The sequence below is a fragment of the Enhydra lutris genome, unplaced genomic scaffold, assembly GCF_002288905.1.
Source record: "Enhydra lutris kenyoni isolate GAN:26980312 unplaced genomic scaffold, ASM228890v2 scaffoldscaffold22, whole genome shotgun sequence".
In the NCBI taxonomy this organism is placed as follows: Eukaryota; Metazoa; Chordata; class Mammalia; order Carnivora; family Mustelidae; genus Enhydra; species Enhydra lutris.
This window is the reverse complement of record NW_019154106.1, coordinates 3,727,552-3,741,100: the sequence shown is the minus strand read 5'-3', so window position 1 is coordinate 3,741,100 and position 13,549 is coordinate 3,727,552. Positions and strand designations below refer to the sequence as shown.

The window sequence follows — 13,549 nt, the reverse complement described above, 5'->3', positions numbered from 1 at the left end:
TAGGGGCACAGGGCTCAGGAACAGGGTCCGAGCTGCCGGGTCCTGGGCTGGGGGGATGGCAGGCAGGCGGGGGTTCCCGCCCCGGCACTGCCGATGTTTGGGGCCAAATGCTCCTGGGTCTCGGGGAGCTGTCCTGTGTACTGTGGGGTGTTTAGCCGCACCCCTGGCTCCCACTCACCAGACGACAGGACAGTCTCTGGTTGTCACAGCCCAGAATGACTTCTGACACGGCCAGAGGTCCCCTGGTGATGCAGAGGGAGTCCGTGCTCTTGGTGGGGAGGACATGTGGAGGAGGGGGCTGGAAAGAGGTCAGGACCCCTCTACAAGGCAGCTCCCACCACCTGAGCGGAGTTCTGACCCCAGTGGCGAGGCCCTGCCTGCTGATGAGGACCGGCTCCAGCTCACTTCTCCCCAGCAGCACACCCCCCAACCCCCAGGATATTTGCAGATGGGAAAATAAACAAGCCAGCTTTCGCTAACCTTCCTCTGGCGTAAACTTGCTGTTTGTTCTTGGTGAATCATGGTCCAGGTCCCAAGGCACCCCCACCCAGCTCGGGGACGACAGCAAAGTGCATGTTTGGGCTTCAGTCCGGTGGCCTTTCACACGGACCCATGACCTGGGAGGCCTCGTGGACACCTGTGACGCTTGCCTCGGCTTCAGATGCACTTGGCCGACCTCATTCCCAGCCCGAGGTGGGGAGCAGACAGGAAAGGCAGCAGCAGGCCTCACGGCCAGTTCCGTGGGACCTGGGCCTCTTCCTGGAGTCTGGGGTCCCCAAAGTGTCCTCACCCCCCCCACCCCTGGGGCTGTTGGGTGGTGAGTGCTCAGGAGGGAAGCCGGGTCATGTGCCAAGGATATCACTCCTTGGCAGGTCAGCTTGCTGTGGCTTTTATGAGGCTCCTGCTGTATACCAGCCCTGCCCCATGGGGTGACCCTCCTCCCAGCGGGAAGCCTCCAGATGGATGTCTACGAGCAGGGGCTCTGGTGGCACTGGGACTGCCGCCTCCCTACCGCAGCCCCACATCCAGCAGGTGCATGCTTGGAGCTCTGAAAGGGCCTCTGACTCGGCAGACCGAGGGGCCGTCAGAGCCGGGGTAGTCCTCTAGCCCCAGGGGCAGGCCAGAGGTATCCTGAGGAGTGGTTCTAGGGGAGCAGAGGTAACAATCTCAGCGCATCAGGTTCAATCAGAAATGAGTGTGACCAAGTGGGGAGCCTGCACAGCTGGTCCGTGGGCTCAGTGCAAGGGCGGTGAGGCGCGGAGGGGGAGCTGGAGCCCTTGCAGGGCAGAGGGCAGTGGGGAGAAGGGCTCTGGAGGTTCCCCATGCCCCGCCTTGGGTCTTGGAAGACCCTAGGAAAGGACTCTGTAGGCCTTACCTGGCAAACCACCCACCCTGTCCCCTGGTGGGAGGTCTGGCTGCCCCTCGAATCTGTATGGGATAACAGATGGCCTTTGAAGGACTTCTGAGACAAGTTGCCCCCTGCTGCCTCTCTCCCAAGCCCAAAGGCCTGTCCTCGCTGGGCCCCACCTCCCAACCACCTGAGGGGCCTCTCGCTCCTTCCAGCTCCATCCAAGGTCCTGAGACCTGAGCCAGCTCTCCCCTTCACCCCTGTCTATCCCCTACCCATCATCCCCCCCACCTCTCCCCACTCACCCATGTTCCTCCAGTGTCCACCCACAAGACTACAGGCACTACGAACTACTTCCTGCCTCCCTGCCCCTGAGGGGGCGCTCCCTGCAGGCGCTCCCACCCCTGGTTCTGGAATCATGATCCCTGGGTGTCCCTCACTCCTTGAGGACAGGTGCTCACTGTTCCTTCTCCGTGGCCCCATTCCCAGCCTGGCAGGTGCTCCGAAGTGGGAACGCGAGCACAATGGAGAGGGCAGTAGGCCAGGGCCCACGGGCTAGGCCCAGCTTTGGGAGCTGCAGGGTGGCAGACATCGCCTGACCCAGGGGGCGGCGGGCAGACCCCTGCATCATGAGGACTCAGCACTGAGCTGGAAGGCGAGTCAGGTCTGCAGAGGCAGGCACTGCCAGGCTCCTAGGGGCCACAGCCCCAGCCCCGGCATCAGGCTCCCAGAACTCATCTGAGCCCGGGGCCCCAGGGGCTCCTGGAAGCCTCACTGCCCGCACATCTTGGCTCTGCAGTTTGCTGGGGAGGACGGTCCCACCATGGGCCACTCCCAGCGGCGGCCAGGGCAGCACTGGCTCCAGAGGGCACACCTGTGCCCGGGGCTGCCAGGGCCACATGCCGGCAGGCCTCTGCAGCGCACAGGGCTCTGTCATCCCAGGAATGCCTTTGATCAGGAGTTTACGCAGCGAGGCTTCTAATCCGTTTCCCACAGCCCCCTGGCCCGCCCGGGGCCCCCAGCCCTGAGCCACACTGAGGCCCAGGGCAGACAATAGCCCGCGCGGTGGGCGGGCAGCTCTGGCCTGGGCCTTGGGGCCCGCACTGCCACCGCCACGCAGGGTGGGGGAGAAGAATGCAGAGCCCTCCTGAGGGGGCCTCAGTGAGCCTTGAGCCTCAGAGGAGGCGGGGGCCAGGAACCCTTAACATTTTCAGCTACATCTAGTGGAGACGGGCCAATGTCTCCACACATGGCCTCCCTGTGAGCTATGCATCCCAGTCCCCGGCCCCCGGCCCCTCGGAGCGTGGCCAGCCCAGCGCTCCTTGCCCTCGTCCCCAGGAGAGTCCCAGCTCGCACTCACCGAGCACAAACGCTGGACCCGGCCTTGTGCTCAGGGCCCCACGCAGTGTCTCCCTAAATCCTAAAACCACCCGGTGAGTGGCCCTAGGTTCTCGCGGCTAAAGTCTCCCTCTTCTAGGCCAAGGGCAGCCAACTCTACAGAACGGGCCGAGCAAGAGGCCACAGCTGGGCTGGCTAAAAGGTCTCCGCCCCGCTCAGCCACACCCTGGGGTGAGAAAGATGGTGGAAGGACATGGAGGAGCACAGCCGAGGGCCAGCAAAGCAGGAGGGTGGAGGGTACCTCCTCTAGAAAGCCCTCCCTGCCCACCTTCCCCTTCCCTCATTCTGAACAACCCCTTACATGCTCCCCAAGTGCCTTCAAATCCTTTTCTGACCCCGAGTGGAGAAAAAGCGTGTAAATATGAAATGAAAAGTAAACCACTGCCCTCTGCTAGGACAGTTCGGCTTGTACACAAACACTGCCCTTGGTCCCGATGACTCACATTCCAGAACTCGATGACACAGCTCCAGGTGAAACGTTTTCTCTCCTCTAAGTCCTCGGTCAACATTCTTTCCCTGCAGCTGCTCAGGGTGGCTGCTATAGGCTAAACTGTGTCCCCCAAATTCCAACGCTGAATTCCTGAGCCCCGGCACCTCAGGACATCACTGTATCTCGACACGGGGGTCTTTAGTTTTTGTTTTTTAAAGATTTTATTTGTTTATTTGACAGACAAGAGATCACAAGTAGGCAGAGCAGCAGGCAGTGGGGAGGGGGAAGCAGGCCCCCTGCTGAGCAGGGAGCCCCATGCTGCGGGGCTTGATCCCAGGACCGAGACCATGACCTGAGCCAAAGGCAGGGGCTTAACCCACTGAGCCCCGCAGGTACTCCTGGGGACGGGGTCTTTAAAGAGGTGATCGAGATAACATGAGGTCACCAAGGTGGGCCCTGATCCAGCATGACCAGGATCCTTACAGGACACAGACACGCACGGAGGGACGACCCCGTGAGGACCCAGGGAGAGCTCAGCCATCCTCACACGAGCAGAGAGGCCTCAGGAGGACCCCGCCCTGCCCACACCTGGACCTCAGGCTTCAGCCTCCAGGACCAGGGGACGGTACGTTACCTGTTGGGGGACCCTCATCTGTGGTGTCTGTTACGGGGCCCGGGTAGACTAACAGTGGCACAGGATATGCTGGGAATTTCCAACAGGAAGGAGGGAGCAGGCCAAAGCTTTGGGAAACCAGTGTTTTGTTCCATCAGAAAAGAACAAAACCCACGCCGGAGAGCTCCTAAACTCAAGGCCGATCTGGACAAAGGTCAACATCCAAGAGAAGCAGGTGCACAGGATGGGAGCAGGTGTGATGGGGGTGCGGGGCGAGCAGGACACCTTGCCTGCGAAGGACGGAAACCCCGGAACAGCCGTGAGCGAGTGGGACGGTCGTCGGCTCACGCAACGTGAAGCCTGAAAGCAGAGCAGCCCACGGGCCGGCTGCCAGCGGCTCAAGCACACCGGGGCCAGGTGCTCTCCACGCTCCGCGACACACGCCCCGCTGCAGCTCCAGCCGGAGCTGGCGGTCAGCAGCCTGCAGTGAGCCCGGGTGTCACCGCCGCGGGACAATCTCCACAACAGATCCGCTCTCTCCGTAGTGACAGCAGCTTTCCCAGAGGCCCCCAGAAGACTTCCGCCACCATATCCTCAGCTGAGAGCGCCTTGCTCATGCCTGACCCATCCCTGCAGGGGGCATCACCCGGGACAGAACGAAGGAAGTGTCACGATGGCCTTGTGTGCTGTCCCTGGGGTCTGCTGGTGTGACCAAAGGTTCCCAGATGCCGCGTCCAGGCGGGCCCAGGCCAAGCCCGATGTCCAGGGGAGAGCTCTGAAGATCAGCTCCACCCACCCCCCACCAGGGGCTGCCCCGAGGCTCACACAAAGCCCCGGAACATGAGGGGCCGAACTGTGGAGGACAGAGGAGAAGTCTGGGGCAGTTACAGCTGCTGACCGTGGCTGAGCCAGGGTCCTCAAGGAGGAATGAAACCCCCCCGAACATTCATCACGGGGGACCACTTTCTCACAGCAATCAGGTCTACGTGGTTTAACGAGACGCGTGGGCAGAAATGCAACCGGAAGCAACAGCCTGGCCCACTCAACGCGCACCTGCCCTCAGACCTGGACCCCAGATACCGTGGGAGTAAGAAATGAATTTGCTGGGGCGCCTGGGTGGCTCAGTGGGTTAAAGCCTCTGCCTTCGGCTCAGGTCGTGATCCAGGGTCCTAGGATCGAGCCCCGCATCGGGCTCTCTGCTCAGCAGGGAGCCTGCTTCCTCCTCTCTCTCTGCCTGCCTCTCTGCCTACTTGTGATCTCTGTCTGTCAAATAAATAAATAAAATCTTTAAAAAAAAAAAAAAAGAAAGAAATGAATTTGCTGGATGTCACATTATTAAATGCTCCCAGACAGCTTTTTGCTTTAAAATGGGCTATTTATTTTTCTCTCCACTTATCACCACAACAGAGAACTTAGAAAACACAACCACCCACCAAGGAAAACCACCACAGTTGCCCCACCCCACCCCCGGGCCCATCCCACAGGCAAGGGACACCCGCAGCTGGCCTTCGTGGCCGCAGGACCCAGCCAGGGGTCGGGCACTGTCTGCAGCCGTAAGCACACCAGCTCTCAGGGACTCAGCGGGGACCGAGTCGAGGGCCGTGGCCAGGGACGCACATGCCAGCATGGCAGGATCAAGCCCCAGTCTCTTCCTCGGCGCACTGGCCAGGGGAACCGAAGGAGAGGGAAACAAACACCCACCCCCGCTCCTGCGGGGGTCCCAGCCTGGAGTCTCCGGCACATGCTCAGGACCACCAGCTTGTGCGGCAAAGCAGCGATCACTGGAATGTTCCAGAATGATGTTAAAAACTGGAACAGATTCACGGTTACCCCTTTATTCACCTCATGCCTGACTTTCAGGCACGCTGCCTCAGAGAGAAGCAGGCAGACCTGCCAGCAATGCTGAGGGTGTCCCCCGGAGGGCATGGGCCGGGCACAGGGACACCCCAGAACCACTGACGGAACCCCCGTCCCCCCCCACCCATACCTCCCCTGGATACAGATGCCTGTGAAGTGCAGGCAGACGACGAGAGAAGTCGCGTCACAGGAGAAACGCAGTGTCCTCAACACAAGGCTCCCCCAGTCTGCAGAGACGGCAGCAGCCCAACCTTCCGTCGTGAGCCTACAGTACAGCCCCCTTAACCGTCTTAATGCTGCAGAGCCCGGCCCCATCTGGAGACAGTGCGAAAAGCGTGTCTGGGCTCCCTCTGAAGCCCCTCTCGGCCAGAGGCCGTGTCAGCAGGCCACAGGGACTCCCCGTGGCTCCATGGACCGCAGTGGGGACCCGCGCACCCCGGGCCTGGGAGCAGCCGCCCGCTCCATGGCTGTGGCCGTGCGTTCCAGAGCAGGCAGCACAAGCTGCGGTGACAGGCGGGCGTGGGATCGGAGTCCGAGCTCTGCTGCCGATGCCCTTGCACCGGGCGGTCCCCGCGGGTCTCGGTTTCCTCATCTGAAAAGTGGGAACACTGGAGGGATTACACAGAACAGGGAAGCCCATCACCCAGCACCGGCACATCCTCGGGGTCCGCCAATGTCAGTCCCAGCACACTGCCCACCACCTCGCCTCACGTCAAGCCCACGTTCTCAGTTCCTAAAAAACTGTTCTTCTGAGCTCCGAGTCCAGGCTCGGGGCAGGGGAAATCCTAGCCAGAGCTGCCCCCACTCTAGAACCAGCCAGGCCTGTCCAGCCGAAAGGACCCCAGGCCAGTGACCCTGGAGCGGGAGCGAGTGGCCTCACGAGGGCCCTGGCGGGCGCGCACTCACACTGCACAGCAGACAGGGCCCAACAAAGGCCAGGCCTGTGTGGAGGGGCCGCGGGGGCCACCCGGGCGACACAGGCAGCCCCTGGAGGAGGAAGCCCTTTCACCGACCAAACTGGAACCCTCCCCACAGAACAATGACTACTCCATCATTGTTTTGCCTTGAATCACATTTTTAAACACTTAACATACGGACATCTGTTCCTTGAGGTTTCATCTTTGTTCATCTGTCATCCTCAAAACGAAAGTCCAGAACCTTCCGCACTAATTTTAAAGTCTGGCTGAACATTTAGTAATGAACAAAGCTGAAAACACAGAAGAAAAAAACATGTACTCTTTTGAAATCTTACTTGTTTCTACTCACAAATTAGAACAAAACTTTCTCTCTACCTGCAGCTTTCTGTGTCTACACCGCCCCCGAAAGTTCTAACGACTGTTCGTTCTCTAGACCGTCTTCAGTTTTCTCACACAGAAACCCAAAATCAACGTGCTTCTGTGGACCACGCGCGGGGACACGCGGCCCCGAGACCACGAGCGACGTGAGCGCCCGGGGCTGCGTGCGGCGGGCGAGGAGAGAGGCAGGCCGAGCCGAGAGACACATGCAGCGGACAAACCTGTTTAAATTTCCCTCTAATTTTGTCTAAGTCCTCGTGAAGTTTATCGTAAGTGGGGTCATCGTAAGGGAACTTCTGAATCATCCCAAGCAACGACTCTAAGGCCTTCATCTTTTTGCTGTAAAGCACAGAAATAAAAACTTTTAGTCCTTCGCACACAGCGGGCTCGGCTTACGGGACGACGACGCTGATCACGTACTTGGAGCAACGATGCCTGAGTCCGGAAGCGCGAGAACGAGCTCCTCACTCAGTAATATTTACTCACCCAGCAACGCGCTCCCGCCCACAGCCCGCGCTCCGCTGCCGGTAGGGAGCTTGCGGCTGTGCTGCGTCCCAGCCAGGGAGCAGGCGACTGAGGCACCCGCCACGACCTCCTCTAGGTCACGGACGTGGGAAGAGACAAAACCAGGCAAGGAGAGAGCGCTGGGTGGGACACGATCTAGCCCGCTGTGGGCCTGGGGCGTTCCGGGACCCAGAAACATCACGCTCACAGCCTTGGGGAGTTCCGCGGCAGGTAGACCAGCAAGCCCCTCCCTCCAAAGGGCAGGACTCAGCGTCCGGTGTCTGGGTCCGGTTCCCTTTCCCAGGAAGGCGAAGCTCTGCGGGGAGGCGAGCTGGCTCCCAGCCCTCCGGCATTTCACTTCTCTGTGACATGCAGACTCAACAGCCACCTCACGGCTCTCGAGAGGAGAAGTGACCTCCGCCAAGCCCAAAACCTAGCCCAGGGCAGGTGCTTAGTGATCGTAAGGTCTCCTCGCTTCCACCGGACCCTGGAGACCGGGGCTCACACCCGGGGCTGGGCGAGACCGTTCCCAGATGTGCGCACCTGGGAGATGCATGGCGATCCTGACGGGCACCCCCCCAGACCACCCGGATGACCGAGATGGGCCACCCGAGCGTCAGAAGGACGCCAGGTGTCTGACTAAAGGAAATTCGACAGAACTCTTCTGCAGGATGAATCAAAAGCAACCACCACCTCCTAAGTACCGGCTCGGAACTGCTGTTCTCAGTCACATGCAGAGTCTGCGACGGCAAGTCAGTGAACGAGAATGGCGATGGCCGCCTCTCTAAGCCAACACAAACTGTAAAAGGTCGGAAGGAGTCAATTAAAGCAACGAAGCACTCGGTCTCCGGGGCGACGGAAGGCGGATGCCAGCAGGCGGGAAACGGCTGTATTCCAGCGTGATAAAAGTACACCCACTTTTAAGTCGGCAAGTAGCAACTCCGCCTTCTCTGATCCGTGAAGCTACTTCGAAACACACCCGGCCCATCACACCGTCAAAGTCAATGCCCGTCAGCAGGGCGTGCCCGCTCCCGGCTGATCCAACGGCACGGCCGGCGCCAGACCTCAAGCTCAGCCCTGGCCAAACGCTGGCCCGCACACGGCCCCCACCACCCTGCTGGGGGGCCAGGGGTGGGGAGACAGAGAAGCACCTCCAAGTCCATCAAAAACCCGCAGTCATCTGATGTAAAGCACCACCGCTCCGTCTGAGACACCGTCTGCCGTGGCTTCTCCGGCGTTAAAGGCCCCTTAGGTCACTGAATGGAAACGCAGATAGGGGTTTTCCCTTCCTTGGAACATAAGGAAGTGGAAGGTCCTCTATCAACCCTCTATCATTATTTAAAAAATTGTACTGACACAAGAATGCAAAAAACCATGACCCACAGCTCTAGGAGACAGGCTTCTAGGTTGTTTTTCAAGGAGACCCTTGGGCTGCGCTGGTGGGGAGGGGGCGGCAGCAAGGTGCACCAGACAGCCTCCGCCAGTCCCTATCCGCACGGCGCGGGTCCTCCTCCAGCTGAGACAGACGGGTGCGCGGCTTTAAGAAATCAGTGACCCCAGCTCGGAGGCTGGAGTGAAGCGCCAAGCTCAGCTTCGCCTGCCACCCAGTGGCGCCCCAACTTGCCAAACGTGACCTCGACCGCTCTCGCAGTCCTCAGAGGACCATCCCCGCCCCGGGTGCACCTCGACTCCTGTACACATCTGGTCCACTGCCAGCGACTCGGGCCGCCAGAGCGGCCCAGGGGCTCCATCAGGGTAGGGCAGGCTGTCCCAGCATCACCCAGTCAGCCACGAGCACCCTCGTCCTCACATTCGAATTCGGAGGTGCCCCAATTTGAGAAATTCAAAATATTTCAAGTAAGACAAGTCACTCGGACAGGGGAATGCAACCTTCCCTGCCGTCCTCCACTGTCCTTGGGCCCCTCTGGGGCCAGGAGAAGGCAGCAGGCATCAGAACGAGGCACGGCATTAGCTGAAGCCAACTTTGGGCTCCCAGGAGCGGCGGGACCGCTGAGCCACGCATGCCTTTGACTTCAGGGCTCGTTCCCAGATTAAGACTGAAGACAGATGTGCAGCAGGGTCCCTGGGGCTTCAGCAGGTGGCATACAGCGAGAACAGTTTCCAAAGATTAGAAATGACCCAAAAAATAGCTACCACTTACTCAGCACCACCAGGACCCAGACACGTGTCAAACACGCTGCCTTACCTCACTGGCACACCTAGTCGGCCGCGCTAACCCAGCCACGACAGAGTCCCCACTTCCGACCCTGGTACCGAGGCTACTGTACTGTGTTTGTTAGAAGCTCCGGGAAAGACGAACGAGAAGACAGAATCCACTTCGACAACCTTCACCAGCAGGGATCTAAAACCCACTGGTGCTAGGGTGCCTGCAGGGAACCGGCAGGCGGCTCCACGAAGGCTAGACAAGTAATAACGCGTGTTCGCCAGACACCGTAAACGAGATCTGTGCAAGGCACAATTTCCTGCAAATATCGGGACCACATTCACGTCTGGTCTATTTTCTCCACGTGACAGATGAGGACATGGAGACAGAACTGCCCGAAGTCAGGGGAAGCTATGGAGCCACACTCCTGCTCCACACAATGAAAAAGGACGCAGTCTTAGACCCTACCTGTCTTTCTCTGCGGCACAGCCGTGCAGGAGGCATCTCCAAGCGAAAGCGAAGCCTTGATAGCACCCAATCTGTGAATTCACAAAAAAGTGAAGACGGAAATTAATAAGCAAGAAGCTACATTCCATCTAACTGTCGCGCTCTCCAAACTAAAGGTGGGGACCCAGGGCAGTGGTGCTTCTCATGCTGCGGTTCTGGAAGCACGTGCTGGGCATCAGACCCCGGAAGTCAGGTGGCCGAGCCTTCAGTGGGGCGACGGCCTCCCTGAAGGTCCCCTGGCTCCGCCCCCGGGTCTCATGCCCCGTGTGGTCCCCTCTAACCGCAGCTGTAGCCAGCAGAACACAGAGGAGGCACAGCGTGGCTTCTGAATTTAGGAGTAGCAAACATCACCCCTGCCATCGCTGGCCCGTGTCACGGCCGCTCCAGCAGCCCTGCGGGGGTGCACGCGGCAAGAGCAGTGGTGAGAGTGAACGGTGTCCGGAGTGGCTCTCCCAGCCGCAGGCGAGCCTTCGCATGGCCGCAGGCCTGCCTCCTGCCCTGGCGGTGCGGAGCCAGAAGCACCCAGTCCAGTGTCTGTCAGAGTCGCCCGCAGCAGACATCTACCGCAGTCCTGAGGGCCCCCCAGGCTCTGCCGTTCAGAGCCGGTCTTCCGGAGTGAGGGCCCATCGAGAGGGAAGGGAAGAACGACCACGGACTCCGGAGGACTTCGGTGGGAAGGGGTGACCCAGAGCAAGGATTCAGGAAGCGGAAGCACCGTGATCCGCCGGCGCAAGCTGAGATGGCCGAGGACCGGCTCTCTCGTCCCCCAGACCACACCACCTTCTCTGTAGCAGGCACACCTCGGAGAGGCGGGCTCGGTTCCAGGCCGACTGCCAACAGATGAACTGCTTGGCTTCCCGGCGCACGGGAAAGTTACGGTTGCGCCACACGGTACTCTACTCGGCGAGACGGCCCTGGGTCTGCAGACCACTGCGCGTACCTTCAGCAGAAAATACTTTATGGCTAAAAAGCACGGACCATCGTCCGACGCTCAGCAAGCCGTCACCACGGGTCCCACATCACAGAAACAAATATAATAATCCTAACGAAAAGGTCTGGAGCGACGCAAGAGTCAGCGAGGTGTGACACAGAGACAAGAAGTGAGCAAATGCTGCTGGAAACACGGTGCCGACGGGCCTGCCTGGCAGAGGCGCACAGACTTTCCACCTGACAACCTCAGGCTACCTGCGGAGCTGGGGCGAGCTGTGCGGGCGCAGCAACACGCCCTGTCCGTCTGGGTGAAGGACGCTGCCCCAGCTACACTGTCCAGTCCGGAGCGTTCCGAGAGGCCGGAACACCTGGCTCTGCCACACTGACCGTCGCCGGAAATTATAAACTATGAATGAAGAAGATTCATTTCTAAAAATTGGCGGGGGGGGGTCCCACTTACCTCAGATCCAATTCTGGCTCCATGCAACGTGCCATACTGTCTTCCTTCAATTATACCCAAACTGTTGCCTTCTTCGTAGCCTTCCTGGTAGCCTTCCCCGTGAAACCTGTGATGGAGAGGCAAGCTTGACCAAAGAAACAGGAGAAAGACTGTTTTTCCTGGAAGAAATTTTCTCTCCCACAGACCCCAGACTCAGCAAGAGACACAGTATAGAAGAAACCGCACTGAATGTAAGTCAGAAAACGGAGGTCACAACCCCAGCTCTACCCCCTGGAAGCCCGATCTGCCTCTTCTACAGCGAGGAGGGGGGGGTGGGGAGCCAAATTCATGAATCCCACACCTGGGAGGACACCAGAAACACAGGGAAGTTTTAGAGACACAAATTCGAGGGCTGGGCCCCCGACACCCAGTCAGGAGGAAGGCCCGGGAGCGCTTTCTGAAACCTCCTAGGAGAGTCCCGTGTGTAGCCAGGCCAGGGAGCCAGCGCTCTGTGAGTGCGACCTGCACGACAAGAAGTGCTTCCCAACACGGTGCCACCCACGCGGCCTTCCATCTCAGCTCTGTACCCGGGAAGGGAGAAACGCCACCGGATCACGACAAAGTACACGCAGGCAGCGGTGCCCGGCATACAGGAACGGCTCGGGCTCTGCCGGCGCAACAGGGGACGTGGGACCATCTTAACCTGAAGTCACCACAAACAGAAGAAGTGGGACGGCGCCCCGCACGCAGTGAGGCCGTGTACGCTCCCACTTACTGGCGATGCGCCCCGGGGAGTGATCCTGCCTCCCCGTCTGTACAACACGCTGCATCACAGACCCTGACTCACAGCGCTACCACCGTCTACCGAGCTCGCTGGTGGGCTCACACAAAGCTCGAAATAAATGTCAGCGGCTGGCGGTTAAACGCTCGCTCTCTTCCACGACTGAGGCCTATTGATGTGTCAAGTGGGCCGGGCACTGGAGGGGGGTCCCCACCGTCACAGCCCCGGGCACTCCCCAGGGGCCCCGGAGGCAGGGGGATGGCGTCTGACACATTTATCAGCATGTCCGTGAATGCGGCCGTATGTCCCGCCACGAAGGAACAAGGAAAAGGGGCAGCGCCCAGATGGCAAAGGTCCGTCCCACCCAAGTACGGGGCGTCCCCGGAGGAAGGCGGGCATCAGGCCGAGCAGATGCTCGGGGCCGCCCCGGACCGGGAGGCGGGTCTGGGGGAGCAGCTGGGCACGTGCCGCGCCGCCGAGGAGGAGGAGGAAAGCAGCCGCTCCGGCACTTCGGCCCCACACGCGTCCGTGCCCGCCGGCGGCCCAGGGCGCCCCCCACCCGACGCCCGCTCCCGCGTCGCACCAGGTCTGCGCTGCCTTCGCAACCGAAGAAAGACGCCGGCCCGGCCCCGCCACCCACCTTTCGTCCGCCATCACGATGGCGTCGAACATGTCTTGACTCCCCGCCATGGCGGCTCCCGGCCCGGCTCGGCCCGGCTCGCCCTGCCCCTCGGGCTCCGCCGCCCCGCACGGCAGCCGCCCCCCGCGAGGCCGGGGCTCCCACTCACCGCTTCTGCGGAGGCGAGGCCACTTCCGGGGGGCGGCGGCGCGGGGCAGGCCGGGTAAGGACGGCGCGCCGGAGGGCCCAGCCGGCGCCGCGGAGGCCCGGACGCATGCGCGCCGGGGGCGGGGCCCGCGAAGTCGAGACACCTTTGCCAAAAAAAAGGGTTGAAATTCTAGGTGGGGCGTCCAGGTGAGCGTGCAGGGGCCGTCCTTTCACAGGAAGAGCCCGGAGGAAATCAGGAAGGGAAAACCGATATATTTCACTACGTGCAAATGTAAACTCGCGCATGCCCAAAGTGGGGATAACATTAAAAGGCCAGGAACAATCTGGAGGTGTGTTTGTCCTAAATATCACAACTAAGGCAATAATGTGTGTGGTTTATAGAGAACTTGCTATAAAGGATAAGCAATGAGTGCATCCTAACAGGGGCGAAGAGATGGGCCAAAGTTTGGAGGGCGGAATTCACGGTCAGGCGGGCAGAGTGGAGAAGGGGGTGTGT

At 60.3% G+C, this 13,549-nt stretch overlaps 1 protein-coding gene across 4 annotated transcripts; it reads right to left on the bottom strand.

Annotated features, from left to right (window-relative positions):
- Positions 1-5,149: 5,149 nt before the first annotated feature.
- On the bottom strand, positions 5,150-13,046 carry LOC111149459 (oral cancer overexpressed 1). Of its 4 annotated transcripts, XM_022506553.1 has the most exons (6): positions 12,907-13,046; positions 11,507-11,612; positions 10,078-10,148; positions 7,163-7,280; positions 6,741-6,853; positions 6,179-6,238 (listed from the first exon to the last, which is right to left on the bottom strand). In XM_022506553.1, exons 1-5 carry the CDS (start codon positions 12,954-12,956, stop codon positions 6,785-6,787), a joined length of 414 nt encoding a protein of 137 aa, XP_022362261.1. In that variant the 5' UTR covers positions 12,957-13,046; the 3' UTR covers positions 6,179-6,238; positions 6,741-6,784. The 4 variants fall into 4 exon arrangements, with proteins under 4 accessions (XP_022362258.1, XP_022362260.1, XP_022362261.1 ...); XM_022506550.1 differs by lacking the exon at positions 6,741-6,853 and having other exon boundaries at positions 5,150-6,238; positions 12,907-12,995; XM_022506552.1 differs by having other exon boundaries at positions 6,171-6,853.
- Positions 13,047-13,549: the final 503 nt, after the last annotated feature.

Coding starts and splice junctions, on each gene's coding strand:
- LOC111149459 (XM_022506550.1), bottom strand. CDS start 12,956: ATGGCGGGGAGTCAAGACATGTTCGACGCCATCGTGATGGCGGACGAA. Junction 11,613..12,906: donor ATCGTGATGGCGGACGAAAG/GTGGGTGGCGGG, acceptor TCTCCATCACAG/GTTTCACGGGGAAGGCTACC. Junction 7,281..10,077: donor TGTGCCGCAGAGAAAGACAG/GTAGGGTCTAAG, acceptor TGTGCTTTACAG/CAAAAAGATGAAGGCCTTAG.